At 34.8% G+C, this 25,692-nt stretch overlaps 1 protein-coding gene across 4 annotated transcripts in view; it reads left to right on the forward strand.

Moving 5' to 3' along the window:
• The window catches only part of DLG1 (discs large MAGUK scaffold protein 1), a 296,591-nt gene that overhangs the window by 83,729 nt on the left and 187,170 nt on the right, over positions 1 to 25,692 (forward strand). For all 4 annotated transcript variants that reach the window (XM_007465853.1, XM_007465852.1, XM_007465854.1 and 1 more), the window contains one exon: positions 23,244 to 23,408. In XM_007465853.1, coding sequence (XP_007465915.1) covers positions 23,244 to 23,408 — 165 coding nt within the window. The remainder of the gene's footprint in view (positions 1 to 23,243; positions 23,409 to 25,692) is intronic.

The raw sequence follows: 25,692 nt of genomic DNA on the forward strand, positions 1-25,692 counted from the left end.
TTGCGGTACGCGGGCCTCTCACTGTTGTGGCCTCTCCCGTTGCAGAGCACAGGCTCCGGACGCGCAGGCTCAGCGGCCATGGCTCATGGGCCTAGCCGCTCTGCGGCATGTGGGATCTTCCCAGACTGGGGCACAAACCCCTGTCCCCTGCATCGGCAGGCGGACGCTCAACCACTGCGCCACCAAGGAAGCCCAATACTCATTATCTTAATCGCTACACGTTTAAAATTATAAATGTTCTAATTGTTTACTTATATATTATTTTGTATTTTCTATACAAACAGTAATATCATTTGTGAATACTGACAGCTTAGCTGCTATCATAAAAAATGAATTCTGGGTCAAGAGTTATGTGTGTTTTATATTTTGATAGATAGTGTTAAATTGCTGGCAAGAAAAAGCTGTTCTCATTTACATTTCCACTCATATGTTAAGAGTTTCTATTTTTTCCACACCTTCATCAACACTAGGTATCATTAGGCATTTATGTTTTTGTTGATCTGCCCAGCTAAGTGTATTTCTTTATGAATGGGAGGGTGAACATCTTTTCATATTTTTTTTCTTTATTTTTTTTGGCTGTGTTGGGTCTTAGTTGAGGCACGCAGGATCTTTTGTTGCAGTGTGTGGGGCTTCTCTCTAGTTGTGACGTGCAGGTTTTTTCTCTCTCTAGTTGGCGTGCACAGGCTCCAGGGTGCGTGGGCTCTGTAGTTGTGGTGTGCGGGCTCCAGAGTGCATGGGCTCTGTAGTTTGCGTCACGCGGGCTCTCTTGTTGAACACCATGAACTCAGTAGTTGTGGCGCTCAGGCTTAGTTACCCTATGGCATGTGGGATCTTAGTTCCCCAACCAAGGATCAAACCCGCATCCTCTGCATTAGAAGGCAGATTGTTTACCACTGGACCACCAGGGAAGTCCCTACGTCTTTTCATATTGTTTATTGGCTGTTTGTAATTCCTTTTTAAATGAATTGCTGGTTTATGTCTGTTACTGATTTTTTAAATGGAGTAATAAGACTTTATTATACGTTAGAAAACTGGCTCTTTTGTAGTATAATTCTACCCCTGCCCCACAACCAGTCAGAATGTTAAGTTAGTGATATAGATGTTTTAAACTTTGTGTATTCAAATTTATTAGTTTTTTTTGTTTGTTTCTAGATGTTGTTTCTTACTTATTAGACTTTGCCATTCCAAGAGTGCAAACAAATTTACCAATTTTAAAAAAATTTTTATTTTATTTTTATTATTTTTTTTAACATCTTTATTGGGGTATAATTGCTTTACAATGGTGTGTTAGTTTCTGCTTTATAACAAAGTGAATCAGTTATACATATACATATGTTACCATATCTCTTCCCTCTTGCATCTCCCTCCCTCCCACCCTCCCTATCCCACCCCTCCAGGCGGTCACAAAGCACCGAGCTGATCTCCCTGTGCTATGTGGCTGCTTCCCACTAGCTATCTACCTTACGTTTGGTAGTGTATATATGTCCATGCCTCTCTCTCACTTTGTCACAGCTCACCCTTCCCCCTCCCCATATCCTCAAGTCCATTCTCTAGTAGGTCTGTGGCTTTATTTCTGTCTTACCCCTAGGTTCTTCATGACATTTTTTCCCCTTAAATTCCATATATATGTGTTAGCATACGGTATTTGTCTTTCTCTTTCTGACTTACTTCACTCTGTATGACAGACTCTAGGTCTATCCACCTCATTACAAATAGCTCAATTTTGTTTCTTTTTATGGCTGAGTAATATTCCATTGTATATATGTGCCACATCTTCTTTATCCATTCATCCGACGGCGGGCACTTAGGTTGTTTCCATCTCCGGGCTATTGTAAATAGAGCTGCAATGAACATTTTGGTACATGACTCTTTCTGAATTCTGGTTTCCTCAGGGTATATACCTAGTAGTGGGATTGCTGGGTCATATGGTAGTTCTATTTGTAGTTTTTTAAGGAACCTCCATACTGTTCTCCATAGTGGCTGAACCAATTCACATTCCCACCAGCAGTGCAAGAGTGTTCCCTTTTCTCCACACCCTCTCCAGCATTTATTGTTTCTAGATTTTTTGATGATGGCCATTCTGACTGGTGTGAGATGATATCTCATTGTAGTTTTGATTTGCATTTCTCTAATGATTAATGATGTTGAGCATTCTTTCATGTGTTTGTTGGCAGTCTGTATATCTTCTTTGGAGAAATGTCTATTTAGGTCTTCTGCCCATTTTTGGATTGGGTTGTTTATTTTTTTGTTATTGAGCTGCATGAGCTGCCTGTAAATTTTAGAGATTAATCCTTTGTCAGTTGATTCATTTGCAAATATTTTCTCCCATTCTGAGGGTTGTCTTTTGGTCTTGTTTATGGTTTCCTTTGCTGTGCAAAAGCTTTGAAGTTTCATTAGGTCCCATTTGTTTATTTTTGTTGTTATTTCCATTCCTCTAAGAGGTGGGTCAAAAAGGATCTTGCTGTGATTTATGTCATAGAGTGTTCTGCCTTTGTTTTCCTCTAAGAGTTTGATAGTTTCTGGCCTTACATTTAGGTCTTTAATCCATTTTGAGCTTATTTTTGTTTATGGTGTTAGGGAGTGATCTAATCTCATACTTTTACATGTACCTGTCCAGTTTTCCCAGCACCACTTATTGAAGAGGCTGTCCTTTCTCCACTGAACATTCCTGCCTCCTTTATCAGAGATAAGGTGACTATATGTGCGTGGGTTTATCTCTGGGCTTTTTATCCTTTTCCATTGATCTATCTTTCTGTTTTTGTGCCAGTACCATACTGTCTTGATTACTGTAGCTTTGTAGTATAGTCTGAAGTCAGGCAGCCTGATTCCTCCAGCTCCATTTTTTGTTCTCAAGATTGCTTTGGCTATTCGGGGTCTTTTGTGTTTCCATACAAATTGTGAAATTTTTTGTTCTAGTTCTGTGAAAAATGCCAGTGGTAGTTTGATAGGGATTGCATTGAATCTATAGATTGCTTTGGGAAGTAGAGTCATTTTCACAATGTTGATTCTTCCAATCCAAGAACATGGTATATCTCTCCATCTGTTTGTATCATCTTTAATTTCTTTCATCAGTGTCTTATAATTTTCTGCATACAGGTCTTTTGTCTCCTTAGGTAGGTTTATTCCTAGATATTTTATTCTTTTTGTTGCAATGGTAAATGGGAGTGTTTTCTTGATTTCACTTTCAGATTTTTCATCATTAGTATATAGGAATGCCAGAGATTTCTGTGCATTAATTTTGTATCCTGCTACTTTACCAAATTCATTGATTAGCTCTAGTAGTTTTCTGGTAGCATCTTTAGGATTCTCTATGTATAGTATCATGTCATCTGCAAACAGTGACAGCTTTACTTCTTCTTTTCCGATTTGGATTCCTTTGAGATGACCATATGGTTTTTCTCCTTCAATTTGTTAATATGGTATATCACATTGATTGATTCACATTGATTGATTCGCGTATATTGAAGAATCCTTGCGTCCCTGGGATAAATCCCACTTGATCATGGTGTATGATCCTTTCAATATGTTGTTGGATTCTGTTTGCTAGTATTTTGTTGAGGATTTTTGCATCTATATTCATCAGTGATATTGGTCTGTAATTTTCTTTTTTTGTAGTGTAGTAACTTTGTCTGGTTTTGGTATCAGAGTGATGGTGGCCTCATAGAATGAGTTTGGGAGTGTTCCTTCCTCCACAGTTTTTCGGAAGAGTTTGAGAAGGATGGGTGTTAGCTCTTCTCTAAATGTTTGATAGAATTCACCTGTGAAGCCATCTGGTCCTGGACTTTTGTTTGCTGGAAGATTTTTAATCACAGTTTCAATTTCATTACTTGTGATTGGTCTGTACATATTTTCTATTTCTTCCTGGTTCAGTCTTGGAAGGTAGTACCTTTCGAAGAATTTGTCCATTTTTTCCACGTTTCCATTTTATTGGCATAGAGTTGCTTGTAGTAATCTCTTAGAATGCTTTGTATTTCTGTGGTGTCTGTTGTAACTTCTCCCTTTTCATTTTTAATTTTATTGGTTTGAATCCTCTCCCAGTTTTTCTTGATGAGTCTGGCTAATGGTTTATCAATTTTGTTTATCTTTTCAAAGAACCACCTTTTAGTTTTATTGATCTTGGCTATTGTCTTCTTTGTTTCTATTTCATTTACTTCTTCTCTGATCTTTATGAAACCTTTCCTTCTGCTAACTTAGGGTTTTGTTTGTTCTTCTTTCTCTAGTTCCTTTAGGTGTAAGGTTAGATGGTTTATTTGAGAATTTTCTTGTTCTTGAGGTAGGCTTGTATAGCTATAAACTTCCCTCTTAGAACTGCTTTTGCTGCATCCCATAGGTTTTGGATCGTCGTGTTTTCATTGTCATTTGTCTCTAGGTATTTTTTGATTTCCTCTTTGATTTCTTCAGTGGTATCTTGGTTATTTAGTAATTTATTGTTTAGCCTCCCTGTGTTTGTGTTTTTTTATGTTTTTTTCCCTGTAATTGATTTCTAATCTCATAGTGTTGTGGTCAGAAAAGATGCTTGATATGATTTCAGTTTTCTTAAATTTACTGAGGCTTGATTTGTGACCCAGGATGTCATCTATCCTGGAAAATGTTCCGTGTGCACTTGAGAAGAAAGTGTAATCTGCTGTTTTTGGTTGAAATGTCCTATAAATATCAATTAAATCTATCTGGTCTATGTCATTTAAAGCTTCTGTTTCCTTATTAATTTTCTGTTTGGATGATCTGTCCATTGGTGCAAGTGAGGTGTTAAAGCCCCCCACTATTACTGTGTTGCTGTTGATTTCCTCTTTTACAGCTGTTAGCAGCTGTCTTATGTATTGAGGTGCTTCTGTGTTGGGTGCATATATATTTATAATTGTTATATCTTCTTGTTGGATTGATCCCTTGATCATTATGTAGTGTCCTTCCTTGTCTCTTGTAACATTCTTTAAAGTCTGTTTTATCTGATATGAGTATTGCTACTTCAGCTTTCTTTTGATTTCCATTTGCATGGAATATCTTTTTCCATGCCCTCACTTTCAGTCTGTATGTGTCCCTAGGTCTGAAGTGGGTCTCTTGTAGACAGCATATATATGGGTCTTGTTTTTGTATCCATTCAGCAAGCCTGTATCTTTTAGTTGGTGCATTTAACCCATTCATGTTTAAGGTAATTATCGATATGTATGTTCCTATTACCATTTTCTTAATTGTTTTGCATTTGTTTGTAGGTCCTTTTCTTCTCTTGTGTTTCCCACTTAGAGAAGTTCCTTTAGCATTTGTTGTAGAGCTGGTTCGGTGGTGCCGAATTCTCTCAGCTTTTGCTTGTTTGTAAAGCTTTTGATTTCTCCTTGGAATCTGAATGAGATCCTTGCTGGGTAGAGTAATCTTGGTTGAAGGTTCTTCCCTTTCATCACTATAAGTATATCATGCTACTCCCTTCTGGCTTGTAGAGTTTCTGCTGAGAAATCAGCTGTTAACCTTATGGGAGTTCCCTTGTATGTTATTTGTCGTTTTTCCCTTGCTGCTTTCAATAATTTTTCTTTGTCTTTAATTTTTGCCAGTTTGATTACTGTGTGTCTCAGCGTGTTTCTCCTTGGGTTTATCCTGTATGGGACTCTCTGCACTTCCTGGACTTGGGTGGCTGTTTCCTTTCCCATGTTAGGGAAGTTTTTGACTGTAATCTTTTCAAATATTTTCTCTGGTCCTTTCTGTCTCTCTTCTCCTTCTGGGACCCCTATAATGCAAATGTTGTTGCGTTTAATGTCCCAGAGGTCTTCATTTCTTTTCATTCTTTTTTCTTTATTCTCTTCCACGGCAATGAATTCCACCATTCTGTCTTCCAGGTCACTTATCCATTCTTCTGCCTCAGTTATTCTGCTATTGATTCCTTCTAGTGTAGTTTTCATTTCAGTTATTGTATTGTTCATCTCTGTTTGTTTGTTCTTTAATTCTTCTAGGTCTTTGTTAAACATTTCTTGCATCTTCTTGGTCTTTGCCTCCATTCTTTTTCCAAGGTCCTGGATCATCTTCACTATTGTTATTCTGAATTCTTTTTCTGGAAGGTTTCCTGTCTCCACTTCATTTAGTTGTTTTTCTTGGGTTTTATCTTGTTCCTTCATCTGGTACATAGCCCTCTGCCTTTTCATCTTGTCTATGTTTCTGTGAATGTGTTTTTTGTTTCACAGGCTGCAGAATTGTAGTTCTTCTTGCTTCTGCTCTCTGCCCACTGGTGGATGAGGCTGTCTAAGAGGCTTGTGCAAATTTTCCACTCCAAAAGTATTCTTTGTGCTCCTTTGCATTCCATCCAACTTTCCATTCCCTACCAGATTCCACTGATCTGCCTTTTGTTGCAATAAATAATTATACATTTTCAATAATTTTATATAAATGAATTCATATAGTAAGTACTGTTTTGTTTCTGGCTTCTTTAACTCAGCATAAGGCTTTTGAGAGTCATTTAGGTTGTTGCTTGTGTCAGTAGTTTACTTCTTTTTTTGCAGAGGTATATTCTATATAGATGGATATATTTAACCTTATTCATATCTTTTGATGGACATTTGGGTTAACAGTTTCTGGCTATTTTGAATAAAGATTCTATGAACCTTCATGTACAAGTTTTTTTGTGGATAGCAGTTTTTGTTTCTTTTGGATATCTAACACTTGTTTTCATATCCTAGGTATGAGAATGGTTATTTTCATATCCTAGCAGTATATGAGTATCCCATTTGCTCTATGTTCTCACCAACACTTGACTTTTCTAAAAAAGTTTTAGCCCTTTTGATGGCTATGCAGTAGTATCTCATTTTGTTTTTTTTTTTACATTTCCTTATGACTTGTGATGTTGCCCATCCTTTCATGTTTGACATTAGTAGCTCTTCTTTTGGAAAGTGTTATATGTTCAGTTGTATCCCCTCAAAAAAACAGATATGTTAGAGTCCTAACCCCTAGTACCTCAGAATGTGACCTTATTTGGAGATAGAGTCTCTACAGATATAATTAATTTGAAATGAGGTCATTATAGTGGGCATTAATCCAATATGGCTGGTGTGCTTATAACAAGGGAAAATTTGGACAAAGAGACAGGCAAGAATGCCATGTAAAGATAAAGGCAGAGATCTGGGTGCTGCATCCACAGCCATGGAATGCCAAAGAGTGCCAGCAAGCCACCAGAAGCAGGAGAGAGGCATGGAATAGATTATTCCTCACAGTCCTAAGAAGGAACCAGCTCTGCTAATATCTTGATCTCAGACTTGTAGTCTCCAGAACTGTGAGGTAATGAATTTCAGTTGTTTAAGCTGTTTAAGCCACCCAGTTTGTGGTACTTTGTTACAGTAGCCTTAGGAAACTAATGCATGAAGTGTTATATAAATTTGTTCCCCAGTTTATAAAACTGGATTGTTTGTCTTCCTGTTACTGAGTTGTAAAAGGCCTTTATATATTCAGATATGAGTCCTTTGTCAGATTTATTTATTGCAGATATTTTCTCTCATTTTGTAATTTGCCTTTTACTTTTCCTTAGTGGTGATTTTAAAGAGCAAAATTTTTAATAAAGCCTAGGTTGTGAAATGTTTTTATTATTGTTTTGTGTGTTCTGTATAGTAAATCTTTTCCTACTCAAAGTTGGCAATTTTTTTTTCTTGTATTTTCTTCTAGAAATTTTATAGTTTTAGATTTTACTTTTAGGTCTGTGATTCATTTTGAATCAGTTTTGCATGTGAGGTAAGGTAAGGGTCAATGTTAATGTCTTTATGAATATCCAGTAGTTACAGCATTATTGGTTGAAAAGCCTTTTTCCCTCCCTCACTGAATTTGTATTGCACTTTGTCAAAAAAACAATTAACCATATATGTGTACATTTATTTTTGAACTCTTTATTCTGTTCCATTGATAAGTCTGTCCACCTTTTGACCAATACCACACTGTGTTGTCCTCAAGTAGTGTAAGCCTTTCAACATCATTCTTTTTAAAAATTTGATTTGGCTAATCTAGGTCATTTGCATGTTTAACATTTTGCAGTTTATCAGTTTCTACAAAAGGTATGTTGGAGGGACTTACCTGGTGGTGCAGTGGTTAAGAATCTGCCTACCAATGCAGGGGACACGGGTTTAATCCCTGGTCCGGGAAGATCTCATATGCTGTGGAGCAACTAAGGCTGTGCGCCACAAGTACTGAGCCTGTGCTCTAGAGCCCGCGAGCCACAACTACTCAAGCCTGTGTGCCTAGAGCCCATGCTCTGCAACAAGAGAAGCCACTGCAATGAGAAGCCCACGCACTGCAACAAAGAGTAGCCCCCCCTCGCTGCAGCTAGAGAAAGCCCGCGCGCAGCAATGAAGACCCAACGCAGCCAAAAATAAATAAAATTTTTTTAAAAAGTGTGTTGGAATTATTATCGGGATTGCATTGAATCTATAAATCATTGGAAGAAAACAAACATCTTAAGAATATTGAGTCTTCCAACCCACATACATATTATGTCTCTCTTCACGTTTTAATTTCTTTTAGCAATGTTCTGTAATTCGCAGTGAAGACGTCTTGCATATCTTTCACTACAATTTAGTCCTAAATATTTTATCTTTTTTGGAGTTGGTGTAAATGGAATTCTTTGAAAGTTTTGGTTTCCAGTTATTTGCTTTTGCTAGGAAAAAAAAACAGTTTGATTGCTTAACGTAGTATCCTGCAACCTTATTAAATTCAACTATTAGTTTTAGTAGTTTTGTAGATTCTTTGTAAATTTTCAGTATAAACAATCATGTCATTTGTAAATAGAGACAATTTTGCTTCTTCCTTACTGGCTCTTAAGCTTTTTATTTCTTTTACTTGCCCTCTAGCCATGGTTAGGACATTCAACATCATGTTAAATAGAAATAAGAAGCATGAGAATCCTTTGTTTTGTTCCCCATCTTAATGAGGATAATGTTCAGCATTTCATCATTAGACAGGTTAGCGGTGGGGTTTTGTATATGACCTTTACTGGATTGAGATTTTTCTGGATTTTTAGTTTGCTGAGAATTTTATCATGAATTTGGGTTAAATTGAGTCATATGTTTTCCATATGTTGAAATGATCATGTAGTTTTTCTCCTTTATTTTAATATGGAGAATTACTTTTTTTTAGATGTTAAATAAACCTTGTCTTGTGATAAATATTATTTAGTCATGATGTGTTATTGTTTGGATTATCATTTTCACAGTGAATTTGCTACTTTTTTTGTGTGTGTGTGGTACACGGGCCTCTCACTGTTGCGGCCTCTCCCGCTGCGGAGCACAGGCTCCGGACACCCAGGCTCAGCAGCCATGGCTCACGGACCCAGCCGCTCCGTGGCATGTGGGATCTTCCCAGATCGGGGCACGAACCCATGTCCCCTGTATCGGCAGGCGGACTCTCAACCACTGCGCCACCAGGGAAGCCCGAATTTGCTACTTTTTAAAAAGGACTTCTTGCATGTGTTCTTGAGGGACATTGGTTCATCATTTTCTTCTGTAATGTCTTTGTCAGGGTTTAATATTAAGGCTGTGCTGGTCTTATAGTTGGGAAATGTTTCTGTTTTCTAAAAGAATTTGTGTAAAAATGTCACCTCTGTTTTAAATGTTTGGTAGAATTCCCATCTGGGACTTCCCTGTAGAAGAATTTTGATAACAAACTCAGTTTTTTTAAATAGATATGGGGCCCTTCAGACCTGTTTTCATGTTGTGTCAAGATATTGTGTGTGGAAAATAGTATTTTTCAGGGAATTTCTTGATTTCATCTAACGTGTTGAATTATTTGGCCTCAAGTTGTTCGTAATTACTTTCTTGTCTTTTTAAAGTTTGTAGTTTTTTTTTTGTAGTGATCACTTCTCTTTCATTCTTGATATTGGTGATTGTATTCTCTTTTTCCTCTACCAGTCTAGAAAAAGGGTTTATTCAGTTTAACATTTGACTTTGTTAATATTCTCAGTTGTCTGTTTTCAACTTCATTGATTTCTGTCCTTTATTATTTTCTTCTTTCTCTTATTTTTGGTTTACTTTAGTCTTCTTTTTGTAGCCTCTTGAGGTGAATCCTTAGGTCACTGATTTTAAACTTCCTTCTCTAGTATAAGCATTTGAAGCTACAAATTTATTTCTAAGTGCTTGTAAAGTTCAGGAACAGATCACTTTTACTTTTGACACCAGTTGCAGGTGTAGGGGTTCCCAAAACCACTCTTAGGTTCAGTAATTCAGTAGAAGACTCAAACAATTCACTGAAAGCAGTTGCAGGTTTAGGGGCTACCGAAACCACTCTTTGGTTCAGTAATTCAATAGAAGACTCAAAGAACTCATTGAAAGCTGTTATGTTCATGGTTACGGTTTATTATAGTGAAGGATAGAAATTAAAATCAGCAAAGGGAGAGTTACATGGGGTAGAGTCTGAGAGAGTTACAAATGAGGAGTTTCCAGGTGTTCTCTCTGTGGAGTCATGGACGACTTTAACTTTTCTGGCAGCAATGTGTGATAATACACACTGTATATTTCTAACCAGAGAAACTCACCCAAGCCTTGGTGTCCAGAGTTTTTATTGGGACCCAGTCACATCTATATGGGTGCCTGCTCATGATGCTGACCTATCTCCAGCCCCTCCTAGAGGTTAAGCTGATAATATGTGATCCAAACTCTCCACCATAAATTACATTGTTATACCATCTGGTGTGTCACAAGCCCCCAGACTGGCAAAGACATTCATATCAGGTAGGACATTTCAAGGGTTTAGAGATTACCTTCCAGGAGCTGAGGACAAAGGCCAAACCTCTCTTTGGGCAAAGTTAAATTCTTTACTACACTTTACTACTTTACTACACTATTCTTTATTACACTTTACTACTGCTTTAGCTTCATTCTACAAATTTTAAAACTTTTATTTTCATTATCATTCAGTTTCAGAATGTTTCTGATTTCCTTATTGAGTTCATTTTTGATGCATGAGTTTTAGGAGTATGTTGTTTATTATTCAGATATTAAGAGTTTTAGCTAGATGTCTTATTGTTTGTTCCCAAGTTCTGTAGTGGTCAGAGAATAAATTCTTTATGATTTCAGTCCTTTTAAATTTATGACTTGTTTTATGATCTAACATATGTTCTGTCTAGGCAAACATATCATGTACAACAAAAAGAATATATTTTCTTCAGTTGTTGAGTATAGCGAGCTATAAATATCAGTTAGATCAAGATGGTTGATAGTTTAAATTGTCTGTTTACTGACATTTGTATAGTTCTATCAATTCCTGATCAAGGAGTTTAAATCTCTTACTAAGACTGTGGAATTGTCTGTTTCTCCCTTTAATTATTTTGTTTTTGCTTGTGTATGTTAAGGCTCTGTGATTAGGTGCACACATTTATGGTTGTTTTATCTCCTGGTGAATTAAATTTTTATCATTTTGAAATCTCTTTTCCTTTAGGTAATGCTCTTTTTCTCAAAGTCTGTTTTATCAGATATAAGTGTAGCCACTCCAGTTTTCTTATGCTTACAATTTATAGGATATATCTTTTTTCATTCATATACTTCCACCCTATCTCTGTCTTTATGTATAAAGTACATCTCTTGCCTTTTTATCCATTGTGCTAAACTCTACTTAGTGTTTAGGTCTATTTACATTTACTAGAATTATCAATAAGATTAGATTAATATCTGCTTTTTATTTATTATTAAAAAATTTTTTTTCATCTTTATACCCTCTCTCTTAGGCTTCTTTGTTCTCCTTCTCTTGTCTCCTTTTGGGTTATTTGAATATTTTTAAGTACTCCCTTTTAATTTAACTACTGTTGGCGTCTTAGCTTTCTTTGCCAAGAACATGGTATACCTTTGTATTTGGTAAAGTAGGACATTTGGATACTTTAGATTTATTAATTCCTAGGCATACCTTTTTTGCTTCTGTTGTAAATGTAGTCTTTTATTTCATTATATCATCTGATTGATTGCTTTTAGTTTAAATCTGGGGTCAGCAAATGTTCCTGTAAAGAATCACATAGAATTTGCCTTGGCACTTCAGGGCCTTTCGTGTGGTTCCATATAAATTTTAGGATTATGTATTCTAGTTCTGTTGGTATTTTGATAGGGATTGTGTTGACTCTGTAGAATGCTTTGGATGGTATGGACATTTTAACAATATTTTTCTGATTCAAGAACATGGAATATCTTTCTGTTTCTTTGTATCATCTTCAGTTTCCTTCATCAGTATTTTACGGTTTTCACAGTATAGTTCTTTCATCTCCTTGGTTAAATTTATTCCTAGGTATTTTATTTTTTTTTGATGCAATTTCAAGTGGTATTGTTTTCTTTCTCTTTCTGATAGTTCATTATTAGTGTATAGAAAAGCAACAGACTTCTGTGTATTAATCTTGTATTCCTGCAAATTTACTTAATTCATTTATTCTAATAGTTTTTGCATGGAAACTTTAGGGTTTTCTGTATATAGTTTCATGCCATCTGCAGATAGTCACAGTTTTAGTTCTTCCCTTTCTATTTGGATGCCTGGTATTTCTTTTTCTTGTCTGGTTGCTGTGGCTAGGACTTCCAGTACTATGTTAAATAGCAGTGATGAGAGTGGACATTCTTGTCTTGTTCCTGATTTTAGAGGAAAGGCTTTCAGCTTTTCACTGTTGAGTATGATGTTAGCTGTGGGTTTATCATAAATGGCCTTTATTATGTTGAGATATATTCTCACTATATCCACTTTGTTGGGAGTTTTTATCATAAACGGACGTTGAATTTTGTCAGATGCTTTCTCTGTGATTATTGAGATGATCATGTGATTTTTTATTTATCCTTCCTTTTGTTAATGTGGTGTATCACACTGATTCATTTGTGAATGTTGAACCACCCTTGCATCCCTGGAATAAATTACACTTGATCATGCTGTATGATTCGTTTTATATATTGTTGAAATTGGTTTGCTAATATTTTGTTAAGGATTTTTGCACCTATATTTATCAGAGATAATTGGCCTGTACTTCTCTTTTTTGTAGTTTCTTTCTTTGGTTTCGGTATTAGGGTAATGATGGCCTTGTAGAATAAATTTGGGAGTGTTTCATCCTCTTCAATTTGGGGAATTAGTTTGAGAAGGATAGATATTATCTCATCTTTATACAAATTCACTTTGACTGCTAGTGTGCTAGTGATTGGTCTGTTCAGTTTGTCTATTTCTTCCTGATTCAGTCTTAGAAGATTGTATGTTTCTAGAAATTTGTTCATTTCTTCTAGGTTGTCCAGTTTGTTGGCATGTAATTATTGGTAGTATTCTCTTAAGATATTTTGTATCTCTGTGACATTATTTGTTATTTCTCCTGTTTCATTTCTTATTCTGTTTATTTTGGTCCTCTCTCTTTTTTTCTTGATGAGTCTGGCTAAAGGTTTATCAATTTTGTTTATCTTTTCAAAAAACAAGCTCTTGGTTTCATTGATCTTTTCTGTTGTTTGGGGGTCTCTATTTATTTCCTCTATGATCTTTATTATTTCCTTCCTTTTGCTGAGTTTGGGCTTTTTTGGTTCTTTTTCTAATTCCCGTAGATGGTTGGTTAGGTTGTTTGAGATTTTTCTTGTTTCTTGAGGTAGGCTATAAATATCCCTCTTAGAACTGCTTTTGCTATGCCTCATTGGTTTTGGAAAGTTGTGTCTTCATTTTCATTTGTCTCAAGGTATTTTCTGATTTCCTCTTTGATTTCCTCATTGACCTGTTGGTTTTTCAGTCACATGTTGTTTAGTCTCCACGTGGTTGTGCTTTCCCACTATTCTTCCTGTAATTGATTCTAGTTTCACACTGTTATAGTTGGGAAAAGTGCTTGATGCAATTTTTATTCTCTCAAATTGGTTGAGACTTGTTTTGTGGCCTAGCTTGTGGTCCATCCTGGAGAAGATTCCATTTGTGATTGAAAAGAATGTGTATTCTGCTGGTTTTGGATGGAATGTCCTGTAGCTAGCTATTAAGTTCAACTGGTCTCATGTATCATTTAAGACCACTGCTTCCTTATAGATTTTCTGTCTGGATGATCCATCCATTGACGTAAGTGGGTATTGAAGTCCCCTACTATTACTGTATTATTGTCAATTTTTCCCTTTATGTCTGTTAATATTTGCTTTATATATTTAGTTGCTCCTGTATTAGATGCATATATGTTAATGAGTGTTATACCCTTTTCTTGTATTGATTCCCTTTATCATTGTAAAATGTCCTTCTTTGTCTTTTGTTATAGACTTTGTTTTAAGGTCTATTTTGTCTGATTGGAGTATTACAGCCCTCATTTTCATTTTGTTTCCATTTGCGTGAAATGTCTTTTTCCATCTCCTCACTTTTTTGTCTGTGTGTATCTTGTAAGCAGCATATAGATGGGCCTTCCTTGTTTTTCATCCAGAAAACCACCTTATCTCTTTTGAGTGGAGCATTTAGTCCATTGGCATTTAAAGTGATTATTGATAGGTATGTACTTATTGCCATTTTGTTACTTGTTTTCTTGTTGTTTTTGTAGTTCTCTGTCCTTGTTTTCTTTTAGTTTCTTCCCTTGTGATTTGATGATTTTCTTTAGTGGTATGCTTGTTCCTTTCTCTCTAGTTTTTGTGTATTTATTATAGGTTTTTGATTTGTGGTTACCATGGGGCTCATATATCTTGACCTGTAACTATATCTACTTGTTTTAAACAGGTAGTCACTTAGTCACTTAAGTTCAAACACATTGTAGAAGATCTACATTTTTTACTCTTCCTCCCCCACGTTTTGTGTTTTTGATGTCCTATTTGACATCTTCATCTTTATTCCTTTACTGATTATTATAGTTGTTTTTATAATTTTTCTTTTAATCTTCATACCAGCTTATTTTAGTGGTTGATTCTTAGCCTTTACTAAATGTTTACCTTTACTAGTGAGATTTTTCCTTTCCTATACTTCTTGTTATAGGCTTTTATTTTCTACTTAGAGAAGACCTTTAACCTTTCTTTTAAGGTAGATTTAGTATTGATGGACCTTTGAGTTTTTGCTTGTCTGAGAAGCTTTTTTTTTCTTTTTTAATGTGATAAATCTATCACATCTATTTATTTATGTATTTATTTATTTATTTGGCTGTGTTGGATCTTAGTTACAGCATGCAGGATCTTTTGTTGCGGCACGCAGGCTCTTTGTTGCAGTGTGTGGGCTTCTCTAGTTGTGGTGCATGGACTCAGTAGTTGTGGTGTGCAGGCTCAGTAGTTGCATCACGTGGGGTCTCTAGTTGTGGCATGTGGGCTCAGTAGTTGCAGCACGTAGGCTTAGTTGCCCTGCAGCATGTGGGTTCTTAGTTCCCCGACCAGGGATCAAACCTGCGTCCTCTGCATTGGAAGGCAGATTCTTAACCACTGGACCACCAGGGAAGTAAGTCCCTGTCTGAGAAGTTCTTTATCTCTCCTTCAATTCTAAATGATAATCTTGCTGGGTATAGTATCCTAGGTTGCAGGTTTATCCCTTTTGGTACTTTAAATATATCATGCCCTTCCCTTCTGGCCTGCGAGGTTTCTGCAGAAAAATCAGCTGATAGCCTGATTCTTTGTTTTTTTATGCTGCGTTTAGAATTCTCTCTTTAATTTTTGCCAATTTAATTATGATATGTCTTGACGTGAGTTTGTTTGGGTTCATCTTTTCGGGACCCTCTGTACTCCTCGTACCTGGATATCTGTTTCCTTCTTCAGGTTTGGGAAATTTTCTGTCATAATTTCATCAAATACGTTTTCGACCCCCTTTTCTCCCTCTTCTCCTTCTGTGCCTTCTGTAATGTGAATGTTGGTACACTTGGTGTTCTAGAGATCCCTTAAACAGTTCTCATTTTTTTTGTTTTTCTTTTTGCTGTTCTGATTGGGTGATTTACATTATTCTATCTTCCAGATCACTTATCTATTTTTCTGTATCACCTCATCTGCTGTTAATTCCTTCTAGTGTGTTTTTTGTTTCAGTTATTCTTCAGTCTGACTGGTTCTTTTTTATATTTTCTAGATTAAAGACAGTAGAAGGCTTTATACTAAGGATACAAGCCTTAAAGACATTAAAAAGATGGGGAAATGTATTTAGAATGCTCTTATTACAATCATTTAAAAATGCTCTTATTACAGTCATTTTAAAATCCCCTTCCTCCTTTATCCCTACTCTCTCATCCCCATTTTGTAATTATTTTCTAGTGTAGGTGTTAGATAAGTTATGCTTAGACCACAGTAGGAAGCTTAGTTTTATGCATTCTAACTACTAACAAAGTGTTTATATGAAATTTTATGTTAAAATTATTTTGAAAATAGGTTGAGATCAACCTTTAGGTAGTAAGAAATACAAATGAATGTTGCTGTACAATGTAATAGAGGGCCTGGAAAGCTCCTTGGAAATGCTTTCTCAAATAATTGTAACCAAAGTAATCCCTTTTTTGAATCACTAATAAGTAATAGAATTTTCCTTTTGGTAACTGTATTTTGTTTTATTAGGCATTCTTAAAGGTGCCAAGTACAAGGGAACTCAGAAAATTAAGAGTTTCTACTGGCTAGAGATAAGACAATTTCAGCATCAAAAAGGACATTTTTAGTGGATGTAAAGCAATCATATATGTGTGATCCATCATTTTATAATAATTTTTAAATTATTCACATACCATAATACTTACCTTTTAAAGCTGTACAGTTCTGTATACAAGGCTGTGCAACCATCACCACTAACTAATTCCAGAACATTTTTGTCACACCCCAAAGAAGCTGCATACCCACAGCACTTGATTCCCATTTTCCCTCTACTCCATCCTTTGAAAACACTAATCTACCTTCTGGTTCTGTGAATTTGCCTATTCTGAACATATGTTCATATAAATGGAATTATACACTATGTGGCCTTTTGCATCTGGCTTCTTTCACTTAGCATAATGTAATCAAAGCTCCATGTTGTAGGATGTATAAATACTTAATTCCTTTTTTATATTTGAATAATATTTCAGTATATGAATATACCACATTTTGTTTATTCATTCATAAATTGATATACATTTGGATTGTTTCCACTTTGGGGCTGTTATGAAGTGTGATGCTATGAACATTTGTGTACAGGTTTTTGTGTGGATGTATGTTTTCAGTTCTGTTGGATATATACCTAGGAGTGGAATTGCTCAGTCATATGGTAACTCTTTTTACCTTTTGAGGAAATGCCAAACTGCTTTCTAGGGTGCCTGTACCATTTTACATTCCTTCCAGCACTGTTTGAGGATTCCTGTATCTTTACATCCTTACCAACATATGTTTTGCCAGTCTTTTTGATTATAGCCATCCTGGTAGCTGTGAAGTAATATCTCATTGTCGTTTTGATTTGCATTTTTGCAATGACTAACGATGTTGAACATCTTTTCATGTGCTTATTGGCCAATTGTGTATCGTCTTTGGAGAAATGTCTGTGTAAATCCTTTGCCCATTTTAAAATTGGGTTGTCTCTTTATTGTTGAGTTGAAAGACTTTCTTATGTATTCTGGGTATTTACCAGATACTTATCTTATGTACTGTTTGTGAATAGCCTTATCAAATATATAATTTGCAAATATTTTCTCCCATTCTGTGGGTTATCTTTTTGCCTTTTTGATAATGTCCTTTGATGATCAAAATTTTTTTCATTTGTATGAAGGCAGATTTATCTGTTTTTTTTCCCCCCGCTTTGGTTGCTTATTGGCTAATACAAGGTCAAAAGATTTGCACTTATGTTTTCTTCTAAGACGTTTATAGTTTTAGCTCTTATATTTAGGTTTTGATCCATTTTGAGAAAGAGGTCTAATTTAACTCCTTTGTATCCAGATGTTTGAGCATCATTTGTTGAAAAGATGTACTTTTCTCATTAAGTTGTCTTGGCACTCATGTTGAAAATCAGTTGACCATAATCTAAGGTTACATTTTTGGACTCTTAATTCTATTATTATATTGCTGTGTGTCTATCCTTTTGCCATTATGACAATCTTGATTCATGTAGCTTTGAAGGAAGTTTTGAAATTGGGAAGTGTGAGTCCTCCATTTTCTTCTTCTGTTTCAAAACTGTTTCAACTATTCTGGGTCCTTTCCAGCTCTTTATGAGTATTAGGGTCAGCTTGTCAATTTCTGAAGAAAGCCAGATGGCATTTTGATCGGAATTGCATTGATTGATATATAAAAACCTCCTAATTGCTTTAGGAGGATGATAGGGAACCAGTTTTTTATCTGTCTTGAAAACTAGTGGATAAAATGACATGTGTGAATCATACCAATAGGTAACCAAATAGTAAGTGAAGAGACTTACTCTTTTTATACATATATTTTTTAATAAATAAAAAGGAATAATAGAATTAGATTGTCATCACTTTGCAACCGTCATTGAATGAATTGATTCAGGCATTGAGTATCAAGAGCTCCTAACATCATAAAAAGATATAACCAGACATTATGTGCTTCTTGATAGAATAACATAGTACCATCTATAATCTTGCCAAAGGATTGAACATGAGACTGATCAAGCTATTACATTTAGCTGCCAATTTGCAGGAAGTACAGAAGCCAAGGGCGCACACTGAATGGTCCCATGAATATGAAGTGATTATACTGGGGACCCTACAGGTTAAATGCCTTGAGTTTCTCAGTAATTATAAGGAGTAGAAAGGGATCAAGGGGCAACATACATTAAAGATACATAAAAGACATAAAATTTTTAGTGATTTCTTTCTTTACTTTTCAGAATGAACCATTTCTTGTTTTAAATCTTTTCATACCCCCCCATATTGCATATGGACATTCATGGATATGCTTCACACGCACATATTGCATGTGCATATAATGTTAATACATACGTACACATATATAAATTCACTATTGCTTCGTTTTAAAATGTTCAAGTTGTGTGTGTTAGCTTTGAAACATGCTTTCCTCATTCAGTAATTGTGTCTTCATCTTTTTCTGTTAGAATAAGTAGCTTTTTACCCAGTTTAACTTCCACATAACATTTCCTAGGATGACTGTACCATAATTTTTTTAAAAAAATCTATTGATAGGCAGCTTGTTTCCAGTTTTTCTTTATTCCAGACTGTACTATAGGGAATATCCTTCCACATGTATCTCTCTTTAAAGTATATACTAAGTTGTGGAGTATCCTTAAAGTTTGAAAACATGGTATCAAGTTTCCTTCCTTATAGTGTATCTACTACTAAGTTATAAGAATACTTAAATTTTCATTTCACTCAATTGAGCATATAACTTGTTAAGTTTTGTAAGTATGTCTGTCAATTTCAGCCTTACTCAGGATAAAGTTAGTGAATTCTTTTCATTGGTTTTGAAAATAATTGAAGTCTACATGTAAAACCAGGTTTCTTATATCATGTTAAATAAACTAACTGATGTTGATGTGGGCCTGATTGTTGTTTTCCATGTAATTGTACCATTTCACAGAAGGATGTTGTTTAAAAAGTGATGCTGGAAGTTGTGTAATAACTTTCAGCAAATTCATAGCTAAGTTTTTAAAAATATATTTTACAATGTACCTGTTTGTCTATATACAACAAATATTTATGTTCCTCACTAATGCTATATCTTCTAAGATTAATTCTTAAAGGTGGAATTACTGGAGGAATAGAAACATTTTCAGGACTTTTGAAACATTTCACCAGACTGCCCACCAGAAAAAGACCTCTGCCAGGAATGTGATGATTTATGCCCATTTTTCTGAATGTTGGCACTGTAATTCTTACTAAAAAAGTTGAGCATGTTTTTCCTATAAGTTTACTGACCCATTTGTATGCCTTTTGTGAGTATCCCTTTATTAATCTTTGCTGACTCTTTTTCCAATGATTTCTAAAAGCCAGCTTATAGTGGCTAATAATCCTGTTTATTGTTAGAAAATTTGTTTTCTATTGTACCTTTTTTGTGTCTTTTCTTTATATGTGTGTTTAATTTGGGGGGGGTGTAGTATCTAAGTTTGTTTTGTTTTTGTGTATGTGCATACACATTCCCAGCCTGATTTGAGAAACATGCACTTTTATTTTCTCCCAGTTCCTATAATTAGGATTTCCTTTACTTTTGTGTATGGTATGAGGTAGATTTGGTTTTCTACGTGCGTGAGCGTACAAGAGAGAGAGAAAGAAACAAGTATTCTTTTATAGGTAAAAGAAAAATACTGTTATCTAGTAATTAATTTTCAGTTAGAATTTGAAAAGGCTGACTTTTTTTTTTTTTTTTGGAACGAGTTAATTGAATAAGAAGACCAAGCTTAATTAGCTGAACAACTTTGGCTTTTTATGTTGACTTCACTTAAACAGCTGTATCTTTAGAGACACAGAGTTCAGCTAACATTGGGTAAAAAATGGACAAATCAGTATTCAGGTTTCTTTTTCACCTAGCTTTGAAGTCTTATTTGTATTTATTTTTTTATTGTGGTAAAAATACACATAACATGGGCTTCCCTGGTGGCGCAGTGGTTGAGAGTCCGCCTGCCGATGCAGGAGACATGGGTTCATGCCCCAGTCTGGGAAGATCCCACATGCCACGGAGCGGCTGGACCCGTGAGCCATGGCCGCTGAGCCTGCGCGTCCGGAGCCTGTGCTCCGCAACGGGAGAGGCCACAACAGTGAGAGGCCCGCGTACCGCCAAAAAAAAAAAAAAAAAAAAAATACACATAACATAAAATTTACCACCTTAACCATTTTTGAGTTTACAGTTCAGTGGTATTAAATGCATCCACATTGTTGAGCAGCCATTACTACCATCCGTTCCCATAACGTTTAGTGTAGTAAAACTGAAATTCTGTGCCTATTGAACAGTAACTCACAATTCTCTCCTCCCACCAGCCCATGATAGCCACCATTCTACTTTCTGTCTTTATGATTTTGACTACTCTAAGTACCTCATGTAAGTTCATTCATACAGTATTTGTCTTTTTGAGACTGGTTTACTTCACTTAGCGTACTGTCTGCAGGGTTCATCCATGTTGTAACATATAGCAGAATTTCCTTCCTTAAAGGCTGAATAATATTCCATTGTGTGTGTGTGTGTGTGTGTGTGTATACACATATATATATACACCTCATTTTGCTTATCTATCCATTGATAGATACTTGGCTTTCTTCCATGTTTTACCTACTGTGAATAATGCTACTGTGAACACTGGTGCACAAATATTTCTTCAAAACCCTGCTTTCAGTTCTTTTGGGTATATGTCCAGAAGTGGAATTCTTGAATCATATGGTAATTGTATTTTCAGTTTTTGAGGAACCACCATACCATTTTCCGCAATGGCTGGACTATTTTACATTCCCACCAATAGTGCACAAGTGTTCCAATTTCTCTACATCCTTACCAACACTTGTTTTCTGCTTTTTTTTTTTAACCAGTCTTTCTTTTCTCTAATAATTTTTTTATTGAAGTATAGTTGATTTACAGTGTTGTGTTAGTTACTGCTATGCAGCAAAGTAATTTAGTTATAAATATATATGTATACATTCTTTTTTATTTATATTCTTTTCCATTATGGTTTATCATAGGATATTGAATATAGTTCTCTGTGTTACACAGTAGGTCCTTGGCTTTTTTTAATAGTAGCCATTCCAGTGGTTGTGAGGTGGTACCTCGAGTTTTGATTTGCATTTCTGTAATGATTAGTGATGTTGAACATCTTTTCATGTGCTTACTGGCTATTTGTATATCTTTGGAGTTCTTTGCCCATTTTTGAATTGAGTTGTTTAGTTTTTTGTTGAATTTTAGGAATTTTCTGTATATTCTGGGTATTAATCCCTTATCAGATATCTGATTTGTAAATATTTTCTCCCATTCTGTGGGTTGCCTTTTTACTCTGTGATTAGAGTCATTTGATGCACAAAATTTTTCAATTTTTATGAAGTCAAATTTGTCTGTTCTTTCTTTTGTTACTTGAAGGCCTTTGGTGTCATATCCAAAAACTCATAGCCAAACGCAGTGTCTTAAAGCTTTTCCTCTAAGAGTTTTATTGTTTTAGGTCTTACATTTAAGTCCTTGATCCACCTTGAGTTAATTTTTGTATATAGTATTAGGTAAGGGTCCAACTTCATTCTTTTATGTGTGGATATCCAGTTTTTACAGCATGATTTGTTGTAAAAGCTGTCTTTCCTCCCTATTGAATGGTCTTGGCACCCTTGTGAAAAATAATTTTGGTATGTGAGGGTTTATTTCTGGACTCTCTATTTCATTCCATTGGTCTGTATGTCTGTCTTTATGCGAGTACCAAACTGTTTTGATTACTGTAGCTTTGTAGTAAGTTTTGAAATGAGAAAGAGTGAGTCCTTCAGCTTTGTTCTTTTTTTTCATGGTGATTTTGACTATTTGAATCCTTTGAGATCCAAATGAATTTTAGGATGGGTTTTTCTATTTTGCAAAAAATGTCATTGGGATTTTGTTAGGAATTGGATTAAATCTGTAAATTGCTTTAAGTAGTATTGACAACTTACCAATATTAAATCTTCATATGAACATGGGATGTGTTTCCATTTATTTCTGTTGTCTTTAACTTTTTTTTTTCAGCAGGTCTTTTCATTGCACAAGTCTTTCACCTTAATTATTGCACAAGTCTTTGTAGTTTTCATTGCACAAGTCTTTCACCTTATTTTTTTGATGCTGTTGTAAATGGAACTGTTTTTGTAATTTTCAGGTTGTGTATAAAATGCAACTGTTTGTGTATAGAAATGCAACTGATTTTTGTGTGTCAACTTTTGTAGGATACAAAGCAGTATATCATACTGCTTTGCTACATTCAGTAGTTCTAACAGCTTTTTTGCTGAGTCTTTATTGATATAAGACAGAGATAATATTACTTCTTCCTTTCTAAGTGGATACCTTTTATTGTTTCTTCTTGCCTAATTGTTCTGGCTATGACTTCCGGTACCATGCTGAATAGAGGTACCATGCTAAAACTGATCCAAATTAAACACAGTTTACATCGAAGTTTTCCCCTGAAGTTGCAAGCCTTCAACAGACTCCAGAGTTCCAAAATTACATTAGACAGATTATGCCTCTGTAATTATTGTTTAGGTGGGGCAACAGATTCCTGGTTTCCTACTCTGCCATCTTTCCAGAGTCTGACTTATTTTTAATAGTCAGATAAGTTTATTAAAATATGGGCATGACTTTAAAATGGAGAACCATTTCTCTCAGACTTTATGTATTAAACTGTAAAAGACACTTTTCATATAGTTAAATATTATGATTTGGGTAGTTATAAAAATCGTGATTTGGATTGAGCTCATGTTGCTTTTCAGAGCTTCCTCATATTTAATAATTTGCTGTATATTACAGAAATACCGGTATCAGGATGAAGATACACCTCCTCAAGAGCACATTTCCCCACAAATCACTAATGAGGTGATAGGTCCGGAATTGGTTCATGTCTCAGAGAAGAACCTGTCAGAAATTGAAAATGTCCATGGATTTGTTTCTCACGCTCATATTTCACCAATAAAGGTAAGATAGTAACTTTATTTTGTTGCTATGAATTATTTATTACTTTTGTTACTAATGTAGCTCATGCTTAGAGAGAACTATTTTTTCATGTAGGATTTTCCCCCCTTGATGTTTCTGGTTTTGTAATTATAACGAATTTCATAGTATTTGTTAGCATTCTAAAAACATTTTTTTAAATATATATTATAAATGAATTTTATTCAGTGATACGATCTTTAAGTCTAAAAGTTCTCATGAAGGAAGTAACTATTATATTTCAAATACCCACATCAAAATATCTTTAAACTTAAAAAAAATATATTAGTAAGTACAGAAAAAGAGCATTAACAGTATCTTTGAAGTTCAGTGTGTGACTTTACCTGACCCAATCACCTTGTCTCTCCCCTCAGAAATAACCACAGTCCTGGTTTCACATATTTAGATTTCTAAACAATATATTGTTTCTTTTGCCTGTTTTGGTTTTTATATAATTGGCATTATACTGTGTCTACTCTCAACTTGCAGTTTTTGGTCAACATTATATGCCTGAGATTCATTATCTTCACTGCTCTAGAGTTTTCTATTTTATGAATATACTATAATTTACCTTACTTTTGATGGATGTTAAGTTATTTTTGGATTATTACTAGTATTAAAAATGCTGTTAAAATCATAGGTTATGTATACACATCTTTGTGGATAACACCAGATTATTTTCAAATGGTTCTATAATTTACATTTTCAGCAGCAATATGTAACAGTTTTAATTGATCTATATTCTCATCAATATTTGGTATTGTTATTTTTGCCATTGTTTTGGGTTTGAAGTAGTATCTTACTGTGATTTTAATGTGCATTTCACTGTTTGATAATATTGATCGTTCAGGTTTCCTATTCTGTGACATACCCACTCAAGATTTTTTTTCATTTTTGTAATGGGTTGTTCTTTTTACTGATTTGTGCAAGTTCTTTATATATTCCGGATACTAATCCTTTGTTAGTTGTATGTATCATGTATAAGGATCATTTCTTACTTGTAAACCTTGAAGTGGGTTTTGTAATTCTCTTTGAGGGATGATTTCATATTACTGGTTAAAAATTGTAATGGATTATATAGTACCAGTCAGATTTCAGTTAATAGTTAGTTTTTCTAGGTATTTGCCCATTTCATACTTACTTCGAAATATTCTCAACATCCTATTATTTTGTTATGTCTATAGCATATTTAGGTGTAGCCCCTTTTTCATTCCTAGTATTGTTTATTTGTGCTTTTTTTCCTCTTGATCCTTCTTGCCAAAGGATGATCAATTTCAAAGAACCATGTCTTTTAATAGAGAACAGACTGGTGGTTACCAAGGGCGAGGGGGTTGGAGGAGGGATGGAATGGGAGTTTGGGATTAGCAGATGTAAACTTTTATATATAGAATGGATAAACAACAAGGTCCTACTGTATGGCACAGAGAACTATATATCCTATGGTAAACCATAATGGAAAAGAGTATTAAAAATGTATATATATATATATATATGTATAACTGAATCACTTTGCTGTACAGCAATATTTAACACAACATTGTAAATCAACTATACTTAAGTAAATAAGAAAAAAATGTCTAAAAAAAATCTCCTGTGCCCCTCCCCCATGTGCTGTCAACTCCATCCCCTCTCATATGCACATAAACATGAATATATACACATGTTTATATAATATGTAAATGTGTGGATAGCCTACATATCAATCAAAGATTGTGTTTGGCAGAGGCAATCTGATCTTATTTTGGGATGCTAAATGAGAGATACACATGGGAAAAAAAAATCAGTTGTCTATTAGTGACAGAGACAGTTTTCATTTTATCTTTTCCCCTTTCTCCTCTTATCATTATTATTTTATTTTCTTCTGCTTTCTTTGAGTTTATTCTGTTTGGGTTTTTTCCCCTATTTTCTCAAGTTGGTTACTTAACTGCATTATCAGCCTTTTCTAATGGTATTTGAATTTGTAAATTTTCCTTTAAATAGACTTTAGCTGTAACCCACAGGTTTAACATGCAATGTTTATCATAATTCAAACTTTTTCTTTTACTTTCATTATTATTTTTTTCTTTGCCCCATGAGTTATTTAAAAGTATGTTTCTTAATTTTAAACATGCGAGACATTTATTCCAACATGTCTTCTTTTAGATTTTATTTTCTTGTCTCATTTTTCCTTCTTCTTAGCTTGGAAGCTATTCTGTTTCTCTTCCTTTAATGGTTATCCTAGAAATTTTTTTTTTTTTTTTAGAAATTTTAATATACATATTTCGCTTAC

This window comes from Lipotes vexillifer, unplaced genomic scaffold (genome assembly GCF_000442215.2).
Source record: "Lipotes vexillifer unplaced genomic scaffold, Lipotes_vexillifer_v1.1 scaffold853, whole genome shotgun sequence".
Lineage (NCBI taxonomy): Eukaryota > Metazoa > Chordata > Mammalia > Artiodactyla > Lipotidae > Lipotes > Lipotes vexillifer.